Source organism: Carassius carassius, chromosome 46 (assembly GCF_963082965.1).
Source record: "Carassius carassius chromosome 46, fCarCar2.1, whole genome shotgun sequence".
Taxonomy (NCBI): domain Eukaryota; kingdom Metazoa; phylum Chordata; class Actinopteri; order Cypriniformes; family Cyprinidae; genus Carassius; species Carassius carassius.
Window position 1 is genome coordinate 16,515,028 of NC_081800.1, and position 24,717 is coordinate 16,539,744.

Consider the following 24,717-nt stretch of genomic DNA (forward strand, 5'->3'; position numbering starts at 1 on the left):
CACTGCATGACTGCATTATATTTTTGTGCACTCGTCCCTGTCCTGTTCTCAGCTAGGCATCTCCATCCTCTCATTAAAATGTCTTGGCCAGCTAACAGAGCATAGCGTAATGAGAAAGAACAGACGTCCACTGCCTGCCTTCCAGAGAGGATAGGAGGACACAATCAATGCTCAGAAGACACAGAAACACACAGGAGATAGTGATGCTCAGGTAGTCCAAACCAAAAGTTCAATTTAACCTTAATCATCCCAAAACTGATCCCAGTCACTGGTTGGCCTGCCAAAATATAGCATTCATTGCAATCATTTAACAGGACAGAACGGGAGACTAGTGGGCCAGGAAGTGGATGATAAAGCAACATCATCACTAATGGCTTCTAATAAAGACACTAAAAATATGAAATTACAAAAATGGTACAGCTTTGGACAACAAGCATCATTAGGAAGAAACCTCACCAGTTAAAAAAATTATTATTATTTTATTTTAAATTACATATGTTTACAATAGCCATAAATTGCACTTGACCTTTAGCATAAATTAATTACTTCACTTTTGAAATGTACTCTGATCTTGCATTCTATTAAGGACACACAGTATGCAAATTGGGACAAAGAACATGTATATGTACACCAGGTGCAAACTCGTGCTTTGAAACCTGAGACGTAAGCAAACACCATTGCCAACAAGAAAAAAGCTCAGAGAAAAAGTGAAAATGAAAAAGACAGAACTATTGCTTAGTGTCACATTAGAAGACGGAACAAGTATGTGTAATGGTAAATCTTGAAACATCAGTAACAAAGTGGAACGCATGCATTAATATACAAAAGCTGGCACAGGTGAGCATAACTGAACAAGTACACGGTCACACATAAATACACACGCAGATGGTAAAACACTTTTTGTGTGCTGCGTTTGACGAAAGGAACTCTGAGCCTGAGGGATTATTTGAGATCATATTAACCACAGATGTTGATTATTTTCATCTGATGGAAATTATCTGCCTTTACTTAAACTACCAACTGAGCAGTTGATGCATCTGTTACTTTATGAGCTCACTTCTCACTTAAACCATGTCCTAACCAGGTGTGGCTGACAATCTGAGATTATGTCCTAACAATTCAGGACTTTGACAAGATATTCTGACAGTTGCTTGGTTTCTAGGGCTGGCACTGCATCTCCAGAATCTCACTGGTGCGAAATCCCACTCCAACATATTTATACTGAACAAAAAAAATGTTCTGGTTAGCTGGTATGTTGTTGGTTCACTTTCAGTGAGGACAGAAATATTATGCGACAATGCAATAGGAAACAGTTTGCATGTGGCTCTTGTCACTTCCTGATCTCATTCTCACTGAATTGTTTCCCATCACCATTGCTGAAAAAACAGCCTAAGGTGGTTAGGTTGGACTGTTTTGATGGTTTTAATGGGGTTACATGTACATATTACCAGGTCAAGCAAGGAGAACAGATAGCCGACCAACTATTATTATTATTATTTTTTTAATCAAAAGTAAAAAAAAATCAATTTCAAACAAAGGCTGTTCTTTTGAACTTTCTATTCAAGAGAATCCTAAAAATTATCACAGCTTCCACAAAAATATTAAGAGGCACAATATTTTATAACATTATTAATAATAAGAAATGTTTCTTGAGCATCAAACCAATATATTAGAATGATTTCGTACAGATCATGTGACACTGAGTAGGGGCTGCTGATTAAAGGATTTTAAAATGCTTTAGAATACATTAAAGTAGTAAAAAAAGAAATAAAACAAAAACTGAAGGAGTAGGAAATGGGGAATAAAGCAGAAAAAAGAGATTTACTTAAGGGCGTTGGTACTGCTCCTGCGGCCGCTGCTATTGGCTGACTGGTTGGAGACGCATCCTGGCTGAGTTTCTTCTTGGCTTCCTGCACTGGATTCTCAAACTGAGTCTTCTGGTTGATGTGGCTGAAGGAAAGAGTGAGACAGTCAGTGAAAAGGACCGGAGAGGGCAGATACAATGACACACACACGCTTGCACAAACATTAGTGATGCTTATCTGTTTATGCAAACAGTCTTTGTAAAGGACGAAACCGTGCCAAAAGGTAAGGAACTGTGCGCATGCGTCTCTTCCTGCTTGTCGTCTGCTAAACAGGCAGTCACTTTTTCCTTTACCACAGACATTTGGTGAATGAACAGAAAAATAAACAACATACTGAGACAGAAACTTGGAAAAATGACATAAACTGGTTTGACTCTGAAAGCACGCAACCCTTTTCAACTACACAATTGTGAGAAAACAGGATTAAAGTCTTTAACTAAATATAAAATACTAAATCAGTATTTTAGTATGATTTTTATATAAAACATCCTTAAAATAAGATAAACATACCTGAGAAGCGAAAAATAAGATGTAAGACTGTTCACCCACAATATTCAAAGAATATTTCTAAAATTATATTTTCTTACCTTACATTTAAATACATTTAATTGATGATATATTCTTCTTCTAAAAACATATCTAAGTTAATGTGAAATGTTCTTATTTTCACAATGTGACATTCAAATAAAACAGGAAGTTCAACATTACAAAATTTCATTAGGACTTCTTTTTCCCACTGAGAGCTGATTGGATGGTGAAAAAAGGGCGTTACCACTAGAATGTACAAACTGGGTTTCTGAAAACAATGCTTAAATTAGCTATTATGTTATTTGCTAACATTATCCAGTAGTCTGTGTGCTCTAAACGACATCATAGGAAATAAAAACTGTTTTAGAGGAAGTTACAAATTAAATGTTCTTTTGGAAAAAACATGCAGAGATTAATAGTCTGCAATAAAACTAGGAGAGTACATTAAGAAAGTCAATAGGGTCTGCTGACTTCAGAATTGATCTCGTTTTAATAAGGATGCTTTTACTGGAAAATAAGACAAAAAAAATTATAAAGAACTGAATCTTTTCATGACCTTCTGAAATGATTAAAAAGCATGACAAAAACATCTTTGATTAAAAGTACCACAGAACAGCCATATTTCAAACCCATCTGTAATTGCTGCATGCCCACCCCATTTGTTTTCTTGTTTGTTAGTTGCCGAAATTAATCAGCATTACCTTGGCAAGTCTTTCCAGAGACACAAGCTTCACAGCACATGCGTGTCCTCTGTAGAGGATCATGCTCAGTGCTGGACTGTGTTGTTTTATCCCTCTTACTAGACAGGTTCACATAAAGTGAAAAATGCTGCTCGTCTGCATTGTGTTACTTCGCTTTAACTGTTGTACCTGCCGGTCGTGAGTGCACCTCAGGAAGGCTTTTAACAGCCACAGAACCCCCAAAAAAGCGTGTTGTGTATTTGTAGAAGAAAGGTACTGTTTTTGCTGCGTGTGACTCATGCTGAAATTTATCCACCCAATCCACAAAGAACGAGAGACTCGGCGCTCTCATCTGACTGCTGAAGTTCCCCGTTTTGATAATTCAGGCAGAGAATAATGAGGGATTGTGGCAAGTCATATTTAAATCTGAAATAAAACAATGTTTGTTGACTTCCTTGCATAAATATCCTGGCACGGAAGGGACTAACCTTACCCCCCAAAATTCCCATAAAAATCAAATCCTGTATCCGCTTCCGAAAGCCCTAGAGTTGGCTGTCCTGCCAACAATTTCAATATCTCACAATGCTTTGAGAGCAGAAAATTAGCATATCTGGTCAATATGATGATCGATAAGTGACATCAGCCTTCTATATCAGAAAAATAACTATAATTTAACTATATTTTTCAAATAATCAAGTGTTTTATAATATTTATTTATCTGTAATAGCACTATGATATTTAGATTATTACCATTTAAGAACAAATAATATAATATAATATAATATAATATAATATAATATAATATAATATAATATAATATAATATAATATAATATAATATAATATAATATAATAAAATATAATATAATATTCATTTTCAAATGTCTTTGTATTCAAAGAACATCTGTCCATTTTTTTTTAATCTTCTTAACTTTGATTAATTTCACAATTTTAAGTTTAAAGAAATACATTTGCACTGTTGTCTAAGAGATTTGACTCTCACAGTCCCAAGTACTACAATCTTACTTCATACTGAACATGATGCTTTATAGAGCGACTTGGCATTCTGCAGTCATTTATATAAATCAAACAACTCATATAAGTTGCATTACTTTCATTACTTCTGTGATGGGTTTATGATCCCTTTGGTTGAGGATGAGGGGTAAATTCCCTTTATGCTTTTAATGTTAACTCTGAAAAACTGGATTTAAAAAGAAACTAAAAGTAAAAAAAAGTAAAAGATGAAGCCAAGTGAGCAATGGAAAACTTAAATCTATAGCAAACCAAGATGCTGTGGACAAAGATGTGCCATTCATCATTCTCACTAGACCATAAATGATATGAGCATACTCACTCCACATAATAAGTCCCGTACTGCGGGTCCTCAATCTTCTCCCAACCATATGGAAGCTCTGCGGAGAATCAGACAGGCATATCAGAGACAGCTAGAACAGATGCAAATCACCCATGTGCTAGACACCAGGGGGGCGGATTTTCTGATGGTGAATTTCTGAGAAGCCAAATACCAGGTAGATCAAGAAGTCTGGCTGGATTTACACGCATGTTTGGCCAGAGAGGAGATCAGTAGGCTGAGCGGTAAGGAAACGCAAGGGGGTGCAGGTACTAGTAAGCTGTATGGAAAATAACTTGTTATCTTTCTCTGTGATGTGAGAGGTGTGGGGAGACACCATCCTGACATGGATATATGTGCCCATTTCAAAAAGTGGTCTGGGATTGCTTGTGTGGGATGACACTCTGATGCGCTCTCAGCATGTCTCCTGTCAGCCATTAGTCAGGCGACCAGAGGGAGAGAGAGAGAGGCTAATGTCTCACGGCTCAGCTAGGGTCTGTTTACTCTTATGTGTGATTCATGAACAAACCCAGTCTCACCTCCATCCTCACATTTTTCAGGAGGCTTGGCTTTCTTTGCCAGTCGTGGATCGAGCCAGGTCGTGGTCTTGGTATTATGACTACAGAGAGAGGGAAAAAAGCATTAGTAAACTAATACCTGAAAGCCTTTCTGTGCATGGACCTCCATTACACTGGAACACATCTGTAGCTTAACAGTGTAACAACAGAAATATGACTATAGGTCACGGTAACAATGTAAAAACACACAATCCATCAATAAAGCTGCTCAATGATTGCTAACACCAGATGGCAAGATGTTCAGGTGTTTGATATTTTCAAAACAGTGATTTCCAACCATGTGAACACCTGGAAGTACAATGAAAGATAGTGATTTTGACTTTTTAAAACCTGTTAAAATATATTTGTCTAATTGTCAAACGATTAAACTAAATAATCAGACAAAAAAACAAGCCAACAAAAGAATGTAACAATTAAAAGTATTTAATGTGGGTCTTATAAATGTGAATCACATTTGTAGAGACTCTAAATATATGTGCTTCAAGTCTGTTTTTCACCCAATTATAGATGTTTGCTGTGACTTAAAATATTAAAAATTTAAAATATTAAAATGCTAATTAAACTGCTTTTTTAAAATAATTAGGGGTCAAAAAAAATATGAGACCATTTGTGCATTTTAATGATCAATTCTTATTAAAAATTATTAGCATATTAATGTGAGTGAATTTAAAGAAAATGATTTTTGAATGTCTTTGTAATGAACAGTGTTGTTTTGTCGTTATATATGGCAACTAGCAAGCATAATACTAGCATACTAGCTGGTTATTAGTACTTATAATGCACACATTAATGCCTTATTCTGCGTGACCATATTTTAGATCCCTTAATCCTGCATCATCGATATAGCCGGCAGCCATATCACCCTGGAGCCCAAGACCGGTTTCCCACTGAAGCTAAGCAGGGCTGAGCCAGGTCAGTACCTGGATGGGAGACCTCCTGTGAAAACTAGGTTGCTGCTGGAAGAGGTGCTAGTGAGGCCAGCAGGGGGTGCTCACCTGTGGTCTGTGTGGGTCCTTGCGCCCCAGTGTAGTGATGGGGACACTATACTGTCAACAAGCACCGTCCTTCAGATGAGACGTCCTGGCTCTCTGTGGTCATTAAAAATCCCAGGATGTCTTTCGAAAAGAGTAGAGGTGTGACCTCGGCATCCTGGCTAAATTTGCCCATTGTCCTCTGACCATCATGGCCTCCTAACAATCCCCATATCTGCTGATTGGCTTCATCACTCTGTCTCCTCTCCACCAGTAAGCTGGTGTGTGGTGGGCGTTCTGGCGCACTATGGCTGCCGTCACATCATCCAGGTGGATGCTGCACACTGGTGGTGAATGAGGAGATACCCCCTGACTATGTAACGCACTTTGAGTGCCTAGAAAAGCGCTATATAAATGTAATGAATTATCATACTTAAATTTAACAACTACCTTACTAACTGTTAATAGGCAACAAATCAGTAGTTGCATTTATTAAGTTTACTGAGTTTATTAATATCTAGTAAGAATTTGACCTTAAAATGAAGTAGGACCATATATATTTTCTCTTATTTAATCTGAAGAAAATATTTTAATAATCTAACCTAATCTGTCTCTGTTGGGTAGTGGCGAGGAGTCTACTAAAAAAGCAAATGTTTTTAAAGTCTGAAATATTCATGACAGGTGCAGCTCATCCTCCGAGACTCACGCAGACAGACGCGTGTGAAAGCAAGGCCTGCTGGGAAGGCTCCATTTAGCCGATTGTTTGCATTGTTCAGAGAATGAAGTATTGATTCGCTGGCTCTCTCTGTGTGGACAGCAGAGATGCTTGGTTAAAAGCTGCGACCACAGGCACAGGTAATAGACACTGAAAGGAAGAGGCTGGCAAAAATGTAAGCTTGTCTCAATTCCCATCGGTCTCTCATGCCTGATATGTCTGCTGGAGTTCCGGAGTTCCTGTTTACTGAGCGTCTGCTGTCTACATCTGGGCTTGGTTACAGTAAATCATAGGCAGAATTTGAAAAGATGGACCCACAAATCGTTATATAGCACAATAAACTTCCCTTCTACATAGTATGATATACAGTATAGTATAATATATAAAAGCAGTATGTTAAATAGTAGAATTCCCAAATACACAGAATACTGTACATAAACAGTAGGTGAAAAAAAATTTACTCAATACATCAAGATTTAGTCCTGTGTAACCGATGGACACTTAACATCTCATGAAGCCAAGAACCTATACTCATAGAACTATAGAATTTAAAAAACATACTTGCAAAAGTTTGGGGTTGGTAAGTTTTTTTTATGTTTGAAAAGTCTCATGCTAACCTAGGCCTAGATTAAAAATGCACTAATATTGTGAAATATTATTACAATTTAAAATAACAGTTTTCTATTTTTATGTATATATACATAAAATGTAATTTATTATGCAAAGCTGAAATTTCAGCTGTCATTATTCCAGTCCTCAGTGTCACATGATCCTTCAGAAATCATTCTAATTGCTGATTTGATCTGTGCTACTTTTTTCCTGGATTTTTTTATGAACAGAAAGTTAATTTACAGAAGTTAAATTAAATAACTGAAAGAACACATTTAACTAACCAATTCCCAGAACATTTCTGTCGAATAAAAGTCTGAATCCCCAACCCTAAAATCCGATAGGACTGTTGATCCAAATAAATGTCCTACTTGGCAATCAGAACTTACTCTATAAAGTAGACCATGCCCGTCTCCGTATAGGCCATCTCCCAGTTCTTGGGCAGAGGCTCCTGGCTCTCATCATGTGGCAGCGTGTTCCAGTTGCGGAAGTCCATGCTGCTACTGGACTGTGTGTAGCTGGGCACAGCTTTCCTCCACTCCGGTCCCTCCTTGTGTTCTGTGAGTGGAAAGAGCAAAAAGCCAGGGAGACTTTGAGAAAGAGGTGGGGAAAACACACAGGAATGGGGAGTAATACATACTTTAACTCTCTCTAGCACTGCAGAACAAACTTTCCAACCTTCTCCGGAGACGGAGAAAAACAGAAAGAGAGAAACAGAGAGAGAGAAAGGAAGCATACAACAAGAGCCACTGGATTTGCATGCCAGTCTTGATGTTCAGAGAGCTGCTCTCGGGCAGGGCCAGAGCCGGACAACTCTTCCGTGAAGCTGATATGTGTCACATACACAAATGTGTGTCTGTTTGTCTTTGTGCGTATGAGACTGGCAGTCTGAGATACTATAAGAAGGCAACACTCAAAAGTTCAGGTTAAAAGAGACATTGGTCTTTTTTGTTTACTGTTGAGCACGTGTTCTTGTAGCCGACTCTTATGATAAAACATGGTGCTACTGTAGTCACGAGGTTGATTCCCAGGAAACATCACTTGATAAAATGAATATAAAAGATTTGTATATGTATACATAAATATAATTTTACATATAAATCCCTATTCAAATGTTTGGGGATCAGCAAGTTTTTTTTTTTTGTTAATAGTAATTTATACTTTTATTCAGCAAGGATGCTTTAAAGCGATCAAAAATATTTTTATTAATCGGAAAAAAACTTATATTTCAAATAAATGCTGTTCTTTTGATCTTTCTATTCATCAAAGAATTCTGTAAAATAAGTATTATTGTTTCCACAAAAATATTACAGAGCACAACTGTTATCATCGATAAGAAGAAATATTACTTGAGAACCAAATCATCATTTTAGAATGATGTATTAAGGATCAGGTGTGTGTGTGTGTGTGTGTGTGTGTGTGTGTGTTTATGCATGGTTCTTTGTGTACATATAATGGTCGTACAGTAAATGTCTAGAAGAGGTGAGGTGATTGAAGTATATATCATTAAAAGGCTTGATATGATCTTGCTGACATAGTCTTGATTGAAGCCCATTCATCGGAATGATTCTAGTCTGCTGCTGGGACACCAGCATGTGTGGCAGATGAATCAGCACTAGTTGTTCCTCTGCTGTAACCTTGGTGGCACCATTCATGACACAGGCAGAAACCACTCAAAAAAAATATCATAAGAAGCATTTTGTGCTTGTGGCCGAACCGAGAAAGAAGCTGAACTCGACGATACACAGAAGGAAGAATGTGGTAAACATTATTTTTTTAAAAAGGAGTTAAAAAGAAATCATACTTGTGTGTTCACAGAAAATAGCATCATGGGAACAGATGAACACAATGTGTTGCAGATTGAGTGTTGAAAGTTGGACGAGATGTTGTGCTGTGGTGCAACTTAATGGTGAAGGTTTGCTTCCACACAGAGACTATGGAAAAACAACTGGGCCTTTCCACACAGTTATTTTAGTGAGAGACTATAATGAGTGTACATTAAGTAGTGCCATAAGCATGTAAACACAAATATTATAACCCACGAGGCTCACTGCAAAACCAAGACTAGCCATTTTAGTAGTGCGAATTTAATCCACCCACAAACACACTTCTGGGTTGCAAAACCATCTCAGTTTGCACTTGGCAAATTCCGCTAGATGCTGTTGCCATTTGCATCTTGTCCTTACAGTTGTGCCAGAGGGTTTACAAAGCTCTATCCAATCATAATGGAGGACAGCTGTGAGGCATCTTGTCCAACTGAAGATGAACACGGCCAACAAAGCCTCCCTCAGTGCATCCAGAAACCTCTTTTGGCCCTAGTGGTGAAAATAATTCAGATATTCTCCAGTGACCCACTGAAAAATAGCTCATGTTTATTGGTGTTACGTAGATTTTCATTGACTTGAATTTAAAACTTGAAGCCCAAATAAACTCTTTTTGCATTAATCCTAGTAATTCAGTCTGGACTAAGCTATATATTCTGAAGGGGCAAATATCAAAAGGAAGTCAGATATTGCAGGATAGGATATCAGTTCCCATGGTGATCAATCATGCTAGCACAAACAGAACAGTAGTGCTAACTGCAGTGGGCTAACGTGCTGTGAATATAATATTTTTTTGGCAGTTTTCTTCCCCAAGCTCACTATTGCTGCATGTGAATAATCTGAAGGTGTTCACTGTTCCATGTCCCATTGATTTATGGGAAAGAAAACTTCCTGTGCAGCGAACGTCAGTAAATCCTACCTACTTTCAGCATGATGTAGCTCAACCCCAACCGAGCTCCCCAAAAGTCTCCCTAAAAACCCAGACTTAAAAAAAAAATAATACTGTTCCATGAAGTGATTTAAAGAGACATCAATTATCAAGAGCTAGGAATCTCAAAAAAGGAATGCATTTTTAATACTGATCTTATATATTGTGGCTGTTTCTAGGCAATATTGTGGATTTTCAGTATGCTGGAGTTATATGAGAGCTGGGCTATGCATGGCTGCCCTCCATTCCAATGAAATCACAAATTAAATTCACAATTTCTATATTTACGCACACACACACACACACACACACACACACACACACACACACACACACACAAACACACACACACACACACACACACACACACACTACAGTCAAAAAATGTATGGGCTGGTAAGATTTTTAATTGTTTTTGAAAGAAGCCTCTTATTCTCACCAAAAATGTACTTATTTTATTAAACTACAGTAAAACAGAAATACTGTGAAATATTATTTAAATTTTTATTTAGTTTATTCAGCAAAGTTGCCTTTTCAGGAGTCATAACTCCAGTCATCAGTGTCACATGACCCTCCAGAAATCATTCTAATATGCTGATCTGGTGCTTAAGAAACATTTCTTAATATAATACAGTTGAAAAGAATTTTGTTGCTTAATATTTGTGTGGAAATCAAGAAACTTTTCTTTTTACTATTTTATAATGAATAGAAAGTTCAAAAGAACAGCAATTATTTGGATTTTTTTTTGTAACAATGCACAGTAAAAGTCTTAACTGTCAATTTTAATGAGTTCACTGCATCCTTGCTGAATGAAAAAGAGAATTTATTTTTAAAAGTCTGGCCCCAGACTCTGGACAGTAGTTTATCACCTCAACTTAACCTCTAGTGCAGGGGTCATCAACTATATTTGTCAAAGGGCCAGAATTTTTCTCTGCAGACACTGTAAGGGCCAGATACTCGTAATATAAAATACAATTCGAATTGTATCCTAATATGTTATTATTTGATATACTAATTCTAATTCCAAATTTATGTTTTTTTTTACATATTACCTGTACTGCAGCGAGCCACCAGGGGGCGATAGCGATATTTTAGGCTTCATATTTGTGAGGCTGTCAAGCTGTCCATCACTGTCACATGGAGGTCGTAGTTTGTGGAGAACACTAGAACAAAGGCCTTCTGAATATATTTAAATGGCACTCTCAAAGAGCCTTAAGCGAAAAGTTGATTCAGAGAACCGTAGTTTTAATGAAGAATGGACTGATAAGTACGTATTCATATAGTGCCTGTTAGAAATGCTCTACTTGCGTGCCTCATTTGCTTTTTTTCTCGTTAGATTTAAAAATAAATAAATATGGAACTGGACCCGAAAATTCGTTCGGTGGGTTGGTATTCGATTTGAAAATTTGACATTCGAATATTATTATTTTATTTTATTTTATTTTTTTGCACGTCTGGAACCCCCCGCAAAACGGTTCTCATTCTCCGGCGACACACTGGCTGTGTGAGCATCTCAGTTGCGTGGCGTGTCCGTTTTTTATTTCGGCTCCCATTTAACAGGTTGGAGTTTGCACACTGAGACACGCATCTCAGCGCTCGAGCCACGCGGAAAACGCGTGCATGCTAGAAATAGAACCGACGCGTGTTCCAGCAACGGGAGTGTTCTCTGGCTAGAGCGCAGAACAGCGGAGTTTGTATGGACCGAAGTGCATGTCTGAGCTTGTGTTTTGTTGCTTTGACATTGTGGAAAATAGAATAATAGAAACAAAATGTATTAGCATTTTTACCCGTTATCATTTATCAGATAAATAATAACGGGTAAAAATGCTAATACATTTAAATTAAAGAAAAAACGAAATTTAAATAAGAATAAACGAATTTTAAATAAAGAAAAAACGACATTTAAAAAAAGAAAAAAAGAAATTTAAATAAAGAAAAAACGAAATTATTTCAGAACGGGAAAAGCTCCATCATATCAACTGTCTGGAAATGCTGGCAGTGGAGAACGCGCTGATGCGCTTTTGTCCCCAAATCAAGGATCACCACGTCTTAGTCCGTTCGGGCAACATGTCTGTGGTGTCCTACATAAATCGCCAGGGCGGTCTCGGGTCCTGAAACCTGTACAGGCTAGCGGAACGCCTCCTGGTTTGGGCTCAGCGCAACGTGCGTTCGCTGAGGGCAGTGCATGTGCCTGGGCTACAGAATCTGGGTCCAGACAGGCTGTCCAGAAGCAATGTTCCTACGGGCGAATGGTCTCTACACCCGCAAACAGTCCGGCTGTTGTGGGAGAGATTTGGCAGGGCGGAGGTGGACCTCTTCGCGTCCCACGAAAACGCTCACTGCCCTGCTTTCTTTTCCAAGAACGAAAGCGCGCTGTCACGGGAATGGCCGTGCTGCCCGCTTTATGCTTTCCCTCCCGTCTCCCTCCTTCCGCAGGTGATAGAACGGGTGAGAGAAACGAGATGTTCAATACTGCTTGTAGCACCTCTTTGGAAGAACCAACCATGGTTCCCAGATTTGATGCAGTTAGCAGATGTCGCCCCGTGGCTGGTACCGTTGAGGAGGGACCTCCTCTCGCAGGCCAGGGGCTCGATTTGGCACCCTCAACCGGAGTTGTGGTCCCTCCATGTGTGGGCGCTCAACGGTTACCCGCTGATCTCGCAGTGGGAGTGCTAAATACCATCACTCAGGCTAGAGCTCCGTCGACACGACGTCTGTATGCCTCGAAGTGGTCGGTGTTCTCCAGCTGGTGCACAGCTCGAGGTTATTCACCCCTTAGTTGTGAGGTGACGGAGGTCCTCTCCTTCCTACAGGAGCTGTTGGATAAGGGCAGAGCCCCATCCACGCTCAAAGTTTATGTGGCGGCCATCGCGGCGTTTTCTGAAACGGCGCTCGGTCAGTCAATAGGAAGGAATGATTTAGTCATCCAGTTCCTCAGAGGAGCTAGGAGGCTGAATCCTCCCAGACCTCCGTCAATCCCTATGTGGGACCTCGCGGCGGTTTTGGAGGCCTTGAAGGGTCCCCCTTTTGAGCCTATCCAATCGGTTAGCCTTCAGCATCTGTCGTTCAAGACAGTATTCTTGTTGGCTCTCGCTTCGGTGAAGCGTGTGGGTGATTTGCACGCACTCTCGGTGAGCAAGTCGTGCTTGGAGTTTGGGCCCAATGACTCAAGGGTCATACTCAAACCTAGGCACGGTTATGTGCCGAAATCCCTCAACACACCGTTTCGGGCTCAGGTTATTGCCCTGTCTGCCCTGCCGGTGTCAGGAGAGGATAGAGACTCGAGTCTTCTTTGCCCTGTCAGGGTTTTAAAAGCTTATGTGTCTCGCTCTGCTGCCTTTCGGCAGACGGAGCAGCTGTTTGTCTCGTTCGGTGGACGTTCCAAGGGAATGGCTGTTTCGAGACGATCCAGATGGATAGTTGACGCCATAGCGTTAGCTTACGCTTCCAGGGGCCTTCAGTGCCCGTTGGCCGTCAGAGCACACTCCACAAGAGGCGTCGCCTCGTCGTGGGCGTGGTCTACTGGGATCTCCTTGCAGGATATATGTATGGCGGCAGGTTGGGCCTCGCCGTCTACATTCATCAGGTTCTATAACCTGGAGGTTCCCGCCTTGCAAGCAAGGCTGCTGTCGGTATAGTCGAATCAGGGCCCTGAGGGGAATTCTGAGTTCACGAGCGCTATGCGCTGCCGACTGTTATATGGGCAGTATTGCGTAAGACCCGCATTGCCACATTGGTCAGGCCTTGCCTCGGCTGTGTGATGTAATATTGCCGCATCTACGGATGCTGCTAGATATGGGACGGAGGGCTTTCCCCCTTTTCTGTCCTGGACTCTCTGTGAGTCCCTCAGGTGACTGTGCACTGTAAATCCTGGGCGTTGCTTCAGGTTTATTGGTGTAATCCCTGCGCGCACGGCGTTTTACATTGGGTTCCCGTAGCGTCTTATCTAAGACTCAGTACGAGAGAGCTCTCGTAAGAGAACGTACTCGGTTACTAAACGTAACCTCGGTTCTCTCTAGAAGAACGAACGAGTACTGCGTTCTCTGCCGTGCGTACGATTCACTCTGGTTCGCTTCGGCGATGAAATAAATCAGGTGAGTCAGCCTTTTCGAGCTCCTTTTATAGGTTGGGCCACACTCGTTTCGGCGGGAAGTGGCAAGAAGGTCTTATTGGTCTGATGTTGCATCAGCCTGCGCTCGATAGGCTGTGCAGTTGCCGCAGAACAAGCCAATGAGCGAACGAGCCGTCTCGCCTATGGCTGTGTACTGCTGCAAATGCGCTTTACAAAAATACAAAATTAAGGATAATTTTTTGCTTCAGCATTTCGTGAAAAGAGACTTTTCCCGTATCGTCTTAGCTAAGACGCAGTACTCGTTCGCTCTTCTAGAGAGAACAGAGGTTACGTTTAGTAACCGAGTACGTTTCAACAGCAACAACATAAACAAACGTTACTGCGCATGCGCGCTTTTGTGGACCTAACTTAACTTCCGGTAGACTTCCAAATAGAATCAATAACAACAGCCAAGTCCCTCTAGAGTAGATATTTTTTGATAACAAACAAAATATGTTTGTTGCGTGGATCAGGCGGACTTAATGGAAATGCAAATTCATTCTTTGCCAGCAGGAGATGTTTTAAAGCATAGACATAAAGCACAAGAGATAGAGGTTTTCCCAGTAACAGCTGTAAACAAAGCAGAGCTGGTACGCACACACGCTGCTTTATCAGGCATATAACATGCAAGTATTCCTTCAGAAATACAGCGATATAAAAACACCTGTGCCTCATTTTGAAATTTAAACATATAAATGTAAGGAATTATTATTATTAAACGTGCAGTACGTAACGTTACTCATGTTTATTCAACAAAGCCTTTTTTGAAAATCGATCAGTTTTAAAATTGTGGTGAGTCTCCAAAAATAAATAAATGTATGGGAAACACATCCACCTGAGCCCAACTTCAGTCTAATCACCTTGACATTAACTGCGTTTGAAGAAGGCACTGCAGCCAGACCGATATACACAACACAGACCGGAAGATAACTTAGGTCCAGGCGCGTGCGCCCGATGAAACCGTCTATAAAGGCTCAAAAACTCAAAGAATGGCTCTAGCATCAAAATCACGTTTGATTCTGATTTATACAGTGTATACTGATTAAAAATAAAAATAAACGTAAAAACAAAAAAATGTCACATTGAAATCCGAAAAACCCCTCATAGCAATACACTTTGTGTCTGATTCAAATTGGTACACTTCTAGAGTTTTTGTGAATCTTACTGACTGAATCTAAGAACCATTAGTTTATTATATTGTTTTGCAAATCAGACACCACCACTCGAGCTCTGCTTGTTTTTGTACACAGCAGAACAGACAGATGCTGAATAACTGTGCAATGAATAAAGAAATGATAAAAGTAACACCAAATCATGAGATGAAATTGGACAACAATTTTATATGGACACACACAAAATCACCAATGCCAATTCAATTTTAAATTGCTGTCCATTTTTGTTTACTTAATGTCTATGCATTTAAAACCATTATATTACAGTTTCTAAAGGGCAAGCTTTACTGACCAGTTTATCCTGACGCAATCAACTGGCAATACACAATACACTAATCGCACCATCCTTTAGCACCACAGTGCTCTACAGTTCTATACCCTCTATATAACTGACTGCACATCCAAGAAGCCCTCTTGTAAAGCTCTTCATATTGCTCTCACAAGGGAACAATCAAATCTACTCATAACAACTTCAGCTCTATTGACAGCATCTGTGCCCTTCTGTCAATTATCACAGAAAATAAAGTCACTCAGCTTGCAAAAATAAAGTAAAAACACATTTACAGTAATACACTTACAATGAAAGCATAGCAGGCGAGCTGCCAAGACAGTGAATTACACGGTTAGTGAAACTTTGAAAGTAGCATGCCAAACTCTAAGCTAGTGATAATATTTAGTAGTACTAAACTGTAAATACTCTTCTGAAAAAGTAGTTAGCTACACATATAAAAATACATAAAATCTGAATTAAATCTAATAGTTGAACACATAATGAACAAGTATCATGAAGTATCAGTTATTAGTCTAGTATCATTCTACTGAACAACAGTTAGTAGCTTAGCTAACAGTAATTACCTAATCACTTACTGATAGTGTCTTTGCAAATTTATATCCATTTATTTTCTATTGAGTTACATTTGTGCAGTATTGATTTTTTTAATTGTCAGCCATTAATAATGTATACTAGGCCAAATATGCAGTATATCACAATTCAGAAACTTTAAGAACCTATATCAGTTTACTCAGTCTCACCTGTTAGCCCATTGACCATGGGTGGCCTCTCATCCTCCTCCTCTTCCTCAGGAGCTGCGCTGTCCTTTCTATCCATTTTGCTGACAGACGTGGTGCGTTTGCGCTGGACCTCGGCGTCAAACTCCTCGTCAAACAGAACCTGGTCCACCAGGTCGGGCTGCACTGGACTGGGCTCTGCAGGTGGCTTTGGAGTGCCATAGTAATTACCTATGAAAAAAGCAAGTATACTGTAAAAAGAAAAAAGGCAACTTTTCACATTCTTTACTAATTTTGAGGGAAAATGCTTTTGAAATTAAACAAATATTCCACTTGAGGAAAAGTGTAAACTCAGAATTGCAAGATACAAACTCGAAATTTTGAGTTTATATCTCACAGTTGTTGACTTTTGTTGCGAGATGTTTATCTGTAATTCCAAGTTTAAACATGCAATTGTGAAATAAAAAGTCGCAATTTCCTTTTTTTCTTTTTCAGGACGGAAGCAGAAAAAAATAACTGCAAGATATTTGTTAAATGTAAAATAAATATAAAATAAAAATAAATAAAATGAAAATAAAAAAGGGTTGTGATGTTTTATTTTTAATGTGTTTTTTTATAGCATTTTAATTAATACTTATGTTAATTAAATTAAATTTACATGCTTTCAAGACTTAATTGGAGCCCACTGGAAGTTGGCTGAGGGCCCCGGCTCCCTGTTTAAGAACCACTGTGCTTGGCCATAGTTGGAGGTAGTTCTACCATAATTTCCCAAACTTATTTCATATTAAGTCTTTAGAAGTTTTGATTTGTCTGCTCCTTTAGTGCTGCATTTTTGAGGTTTGGTCGGTCGCTGATCTTGCAGAAAAGAAACTGTAACTACAACGAATTTGCAATATATCCTGCTACCTGACGCTTTTCAGTAAGGCTATACGTCTTGTTTGTTGTTTGTCTACACAGCAGCTCGACTACCTCCAGTGCTCCTCTGGAGCAAGACGCAGCACTCAGGCACTTTATTGTTATTTACTGGCAACAGTCTCACTCTCCACTAGAGATTAAGACTAGCTGTGTGCCGGCTTCTACTTCTTAGAGATGCAGGAGGTCTATCTCATAAGCTTTACTGTCCTGTCTCATCTGGATAAACTTCTTGGGGTAAGAATGGTGTCAGTACAACGTATGGAAAACTACACTTGCTGACCTACTTTTGGACAATTCACAAAAACATTGGCTGCAAAACTAAAAGGGAGGACATGACGATAACGAATGATATTGATTCATTTGTGACCTTTTTGAGATTTAGGATTTTTGTTTTCATAATCTACTTCATTTTACAAGTGCTGTCACATTATAGACATGTAGGACGTGAAATTGAAGAAAAGAGTTATTGCTTTAAATGTAGCGTGGATCATTTTAACCCCCTTCATAAAAGCACTGGTCGACCGCAACCTTAAGCGCAGAACTCTGAAGAATTAATTGAGCTTATTTACACTCTTGTTTGACATGTTGCATCATTAGTCGTCACAAAAATAACTGGAACACAAAAATAAATATGGGTTTAAACAACTCCGCACACAGAGTTTGTCTTAATGTATTCCTAAAAGTAATTGTTCATTTGAATGAATTACATCTTTACTGCATTAATACTTCACCTGCAGCTGTGTGCGTTGATATTACAGAGAATGCCTAACGATTAATTTGTCTATGCAGACCTAATAATTACGGTATTAACTTTATAGAGACAATAAGGGAATGAGAAACTTCACATTAAATAATGAATTTGAAAAATAAATATCTATATACAGTGGGGTTCAAAAGTCCAACAATTAAGATGCTTATTATTTTTGCATTTTTTCCCTCCTCATTTAAAACTTTTTTTTTTAACTGATGTTTAAAAAGTACATAATTTGATCAATTATTATTAATATATAGAATTTAGATTTTTTTTATATTTTGAAAGAAATGCTCACGTATCTGAAATGCCTACACACATACATTTTTTTTTAAATAAGTACTTTTTTTTTTTTTTTTAGCAAGAATGCATTAAATCTATCAAAAGTGATGGTAAAGTCATTTATAATGTTACAAAACTTTTAAATTATTTTCACATTTTTTTGTTTCACATAAATGTTATTCTTTTCAATTTTCTATTCATGAAATAATCCAGATTTTAAAAAAATACATTTAATGCATGCTTGCTACATATTTATATATTTATTTAAAAAGTTTTAACTCTTTCCACAAATATATACTGTATATATTCAAAACTCTAAAAGTTCCCATTTATTTCAAGATTAATTTTTAAGTTTAAATCACAGATCTTCAATATGGGCTCAGACTTCTGGACCCCACCGTACCTAATGGACACGTTATCGTTGCCACCTCAACCATAATAACTATCCCCCAATCACTTGCTGTAGACTTCACGTGGCTGCACAGCAGATGGACAGTGCTTTAACAGAAGTGTGCACTGTCAACAGCCATTATCATTTCCATCAACAGGCGCTTAGCCCAAGGCCATGTATGAAATCAACCTGCTTACTCCAAACAGTTCAGCTGAGTGTCCTCTCCAAATTTTATAAATGCATAGAAATGTATGTGACTGAAATAACTGATTGCCAAAACGGTAAAGTGCTTTAACAAACGCACTTATGCAAAATCACTCTCATCTAATGCTGTAAACTATATAGGGAACCTTATTACTGACACATTACTATAATATTAAAGGCTAGCAACGGAATTCAATTGCTATTTATTATAATCAACACGCAAATACAATAAAACTATTCTATGTAAACTGTACAAAAGGCAGTTTTCTGCCAAGATTCTTTTTGTGAACATATACAACTTTAAAACATCTTTTCTAAGAATAGTTTTAAATGTATTTATTGAAATGATATCATCGTTTGGCAGACTGCATTTCTTTTTTTGCTAAATACTAATTCTTTAGAAATACCAGGAAGCCGAATAAGCTTGCTTTAATATTCTCACCCTACAGTTCCCCCTAATACAGTAAGGCACCATAAGAAGTGTTTTTCAGGAAATGTATTGATTATACCTGAGCACGCAGCACAGCTGAAAAGTGTGATCAAATCGTAGCCATCATCATGCCATGTCACAGCCCCTGGTGAACAGCGGCCACAGCATGATGGATCGCTCATAAACGGCGCACTGCGTCATCCTTCATTAACGGACATAAGAAAACACAGCAAAGAGGAGGGAGGTTCGACCACTGGAGTCTGTGATGACATTTGTTAGCATTAATCTGTGGGAGACGGCCAGGCGCTGTCAGAGGAATGACGATGATTTGAAACCATCTTCCTTTCACCACTGCACACTGAATGGCATACAGGAGGAAAAGAGACACGCTGATAGCAGGTAGTTATTTAACATTTGAGTGTTTCATGTCAAATAAATAACACCATGCCGGCTCCCGCGCCCCCGATGAACTGATGGCGGACGACAATTCACCCATGACGATCAACGAGCGCAACAAATACACACTTGCCACTGAAATTTTCCCTGAATGATGTTTACTCTCTCACACACACTCACCCACACAAGCACATACAGCCTCACACCCATAAACCTAAATGAAAAGCGAGATGACTCATCTATGAACTTTACCCACTCGGGCCAAGCTGCAGTGCAATTTAAACATCAACCAAAATCATTTAAACATGATGCACCAAAAATACCTGCAATTAAGTCAGCATCTGCTAAGATGCTTTTTTTTTTTTTTTGCAACAGTTTAGTATCTTTTCTTTGACTAGAATTGGTCTAAGTGACCAAGTGTGCACTAACGCAAGAACCCCCAAAAATAAGCTTGATGCTTTGGTTTGTAGTCAGTGTTCAATTTGACAATGTAATAAGCTGAAGGAAAAGTTTGTCTCATTTGGGAAAAGCACTTCAAAGCCTTGAGTTTCTTCATGTGGGACACTGAGCAGACTGCCGAAGTATGGACAGATGGAAAACCTTATCGCCCAAAGCCTTTTGGATCCTATTGCAGGATGTTGGGGATCTTGATGTGGGCAGTGGGGATGCTGTTGTTCAATGCTCTTAATTCTGCATCTACACAAACAGAAGAGGGCTCTTGCACTCATTCAGAGATAAGAAGGGCTCTCAAGCTGTTCTGTGGACATCATTAATGATAAAACTCATCACCCAGAGGGCTATAGCAAACTTCCAAAGGGTCCTCAAGAAGACTTAAGAAGACTGATAAAATTGCACAAAACAAGCATTAAAACAAAGGTTACATTTGTTCACCACATTAGTTTACATCAACTAACACCAAATACTAAATAAAGCATTTAGTTAAAGTTAATTTCAAGATTTACTAATAGAGTATTGAAATCAAAAGTTTCATCTGATAATATTTTATGGACCTGAGCTAACATGAACAAACAATGAACAGTTGTAGTTTTTTTTAACAAGGTTGAATAAATATTGTAACAAATGTACTGTTCAGTGTTAGTTTGTGTTAGTTGATGCATTAACTAATATTAACAAACAGGATCTTATCATAACAGCCAAAACAACTAAAAAGCTAAATATTTACAAATGTCTTTGTTAATAAGTATATATAGCAAAAACAGTAATATTGTGACATAATTTTAAATCTTTTTCAAAATGTTTATAACTGTTCCTTTGAAATACATATTTGTGTAACGTTATAAATAATTTTTTATCAGTTTAATACATTCTTCTTAAATAAAAGTATTAAGAAAAAAAATCTTGTTGACTGGCAACTGTTGATGCCCCCAACTGTTTGATGTCATTTTCTTCTTTGAAGAACCAGGGTTCCCAATATCGTTTTTTTTTCTCGACCTGAAAAAGTCATGTAAATCACATTCAAAATATTGTAACTCCATGAGCATTTTTAGAACGAATAATGCCAAGCTCGGAAAAAAACTATTCCTCCCAAAAATCCTTATCCAGCAAATCATGAACAACTGGAAAGTCAAAGTAAAAAAAAAAAGGTTGAGAACCACTGATCTAAATGATCCCACCAAGAACATGGCAGAGAGAAAGGGTGATTGCCGTAACTGTCGTCATCGCTCACTTCTCATGGAATTGTGGGTGGACGTGTTCTGGTTTATAAACATTGTCTACCTGTGTCACTCTGAGGTGGCAATCCTTCAATACTTGACATTGAAGCAATCATTAGAAAAGCAAGGACACATGCAGGAGACTTCCCTCAAGGGATTCAAATGCAAGTTCTCATTATTTTAAACAATGTTGTAAGACGACGACCCAGTGAAGCATTTAAACAGGACACTGAGAGCTTATGCCTTAAAACTTAGGCATAACCAGTTACCATTGATTACATCATGCCCCGGGCATGTTGAAAAACTGGTCAATTATTTCCATGTGCTGAAAACAGCAAAACTCAACTCTGGAGAACACATAAAATCACTCTCTATTGCATACAGAAGCATTATCTTTAGCTTAGAGCTTGTTCTGAATTTATACATGCCTACAAGTCTTGTGATTGCCATTGCAAAGGACATAAAAAAGCCTGAACATGGACTTCCTGTTTCAAACACTACAAGAACAAACCAGGACAGAATCTTTTCCTCTAGTTTAAAGGAAATGGAGTCGAACACACTATAATCTGTTAATCTTAACCAACAGCGAACAGTAACACACATCAGGATGAAACCATAAAAAGATGTTTTCACAGAAGAAGAGAGACAATCACAAAAAATAAAATTTTAAGAAATGTTTATGGTCAAAGTCATGTCCCTCACTATAAGGGGTGTTTCTTTCCGAGACCCCAAAGAGAGATGTAATGTAATATATGTTTTTAATATATTTTATTTTTTTAGAAACTAGAAACTCGTTTATTGAAAATGAATCAATTGCAACACTAAAAACAGAAATTTCTGACTAATTATATTCGTCCTTTTTTTTTCAACAGTAGTCTATATTTCTTTAATATATAATTACATATATATTTAAGTACAAAAAAGACCGACAAATGAATAAATTGCCCCATAGGTAAATAGGAAACGTATTCTGAACAAAACAGCAAACAAGTCCACTATTCTAAAAACATTTATAGGCTCAATAAATCATGCAAGTTTCAGGCATCAAATCCTTGTGCAGCATGTACTGACTTTCTTGTCAGATGTCATAGGAAGACAAGAAATCACTAACCAGAATTGGTGAGTGTGAAATTATCCTTCAAGCTAAAATCCCAAGAGACAAGATTTTTCATGTAGATGGAAAGGCCCCAGTAAAAGTCACCCACTGTGATCTCTACACCCTGGAAACTACAACGCGATCTTCCCATTGAAAAAAGGGCACTTGGTGACTCATCGAAGGATCATTAACCAAACCCACCTCCTTCCCACATGGCCAAAGGCTAGGACTTTGTCAGGCATTTACTGGTTTTATCAGTGAGGAACTCATTGGCTTTGAGGCTGTGAAATTAATAACTTAGACCTGGAGATCCTTTAGGCATGTTACAGAGACGGTATGAATCACACAAGGTGAACGCCCTCAGCTCTGAACTATTTCAAGTCAGCAGAGGAGGTATCTGCCAAATAAAAGAGTGTGCAGTACAAACATTCAGCACACGTGTCTGCCTTAATTAACATAAAAACACGGTGATTCAGCAACCGATGCTGCAACTACACAGTAATGTAGCCCACATGAATTTCTGCTATGGCAATCTACAGAATTTGAAAGCAATACTTTAAAAGTGATGGAGACTAATGTTCAACATAAACTGAGATGACCTAGTTACAGAGTCTTGTAATTCCACTTTCTTCTTTTTTTTTATCTGAAATTAATTCAGCTTGAAAGCTATACAGGCTTCATCCAAACTTTGTTGTGTAGTTAATTTTTTGCCTTAAATGAATAGCTCACACCGAAATTAATATATTGTCATTGTTTATTTACCCTCTCTTCAATTCAAACCTGCACTGCTTTCTTTATTCTGTGAAACACAATAGAAAATATTTCCCTTTGAACTATTTTTGTTTGCTCAATGAAGGTCAGTGGGGTCCAAAACAACAGAGGACGCCACTGACTTCCACTGTATACAGACAAAAGCAATTCTTATTTTGTGTTCCAACGAAAAAAGAAAATAATATTGGCTTGGAAGGACATGGGGGTGAGTAAATGATGACTAGTCATTGAATATTCATTTTTGGGTGAAATATAACTAAGGGACATTCCTGACCAGTTGGTCGCTGGTAGGCTTATTAGTCCAACCTCTGAATCCAACAAGTAAACTTCACTGTCTGCACTCCCATTGGTAGTTACTACATTGAGTCATCCCTTATTTACATAAAGTTCAGTTTAGTAGCTCCTGCATACTGAATTTGTCTTATACAACTTATCCTTTACACTGTTGTGTCTGGTTATTTGTTGATTCTCATGCACAGCAAGTTACAGAATGCATTACCCTTTCTCACATCTATGCATCTTGCAAACACTAGTAATTCCTTCTACAAACATATCTCATTTAGATTGTGTTCTCAACAAGTATCTGTATACCATGCCCACAAGAAATGATACTTGACTCTCAGAGCTCCTACACAGGGTTTCATACCATCATATGTTCCACTCTCCAGTAGCAGACCACTCTCCTCCAGCACACGAAACTCCCCCACGCTGATGAAATTATAGTCCACTCCTGGAACCTCCCCTTCACGAGGCTGCCTCGTGGTACCTGCCAAAGGCACACACAACGATGAGTAAAAATAATTCTTCAACTATGTACATATTTTTACATTTTAGTTACAGGAAGGTGACACTGAAACTTATCTCAAATACATTTTATGTATAGATTTTACTGTTTGCCTTTCTACTGAAATCTCCCCACACTTGCTAATTTAAACATGAAAATATATTAAAGTTGTGATAAAATGGAAACAGCGCCAGAACTTTTTTTCTGTATTGTGATGCACATCTGAGCATGGGCATTTGATTAAAAAAAATAAAATAAAAAGTTAAACATTCACAACAAACAAAACAACTCCCAACTGCATTCAATTGTTAAGATAAATATAAAGGATTATGAAATCAGACATTTTCTTTACATTATTTTGAGTGTTGATCTCTGACCTCACTGTTTCTCAAAAGCTCTCTGCAAACACTCTCGTTGAACAAAAGACAAAATGGCTCACTTTTGAGAGCCTTTATCGTTGTCCTCTCTACAAGAAAGAACACAATGATTCATCTGCATCCAGATATTCTGCTGTAGTGTCTTTTTTTGATCGTTAGTTCACACTTTGCTTGCTGCATCACTAAAATTTGTCAAACTTGAGAGTGACACAGCAGCTACTGTGGGGCGAGAGCCCAGGTGCCAGTTTCTGTGCTGGAGGAGGATAAACAAACAATTAGCTCTGCAGTTTGCACAGGCTACACGGAACA

The 24,717-nt window shown here is 38.3% G+C and overlaps 1 protein-coding gene across 1 annotated transcript in view; it reads right to left on the bottom strand.

Moving 5' to 3' along the window:
* Positions 1 to 24,717, bottom strand: part of LOC132129028 (membrane-associated guanylate kinase, WW and PDZ domain-containing protein 3-like) — a 131,423-nt gene that overhangs the window by 20,684 nt on the left and 86,022 nt on the right. The window contains exons 3-8 of the mRNA XM_059540442.1: positions 23,894 to 24,013; positions 16,363 to 16,569; positions 7,686 to 7,854; positions 4,963 to 5,042; positions 4,427 to 4,484; positions 1,826 to 1,950 (exon numbers count right to left, since the gene is read on the bottom strand). Coding sequence (XP_059396425.1) covers positions 1,826 to 1,950; positions 4,427 to 4,484; positions 4,963 to 5,042; positions 7,686 to 7,854; positions 16,363 to 16,569; positions 23,894 to 24,013 — 759 coding nt within the window. The remainder of the gene's footprint in view (positions 1 to 1,825; positions 1,951 to 4,426; positions 4,485 to 4,962; positions 5,043 to 7,685; positions 7,855 to 16,362; positions 16,570 to 23,893; positions 24,014 to 24,717) is intronic.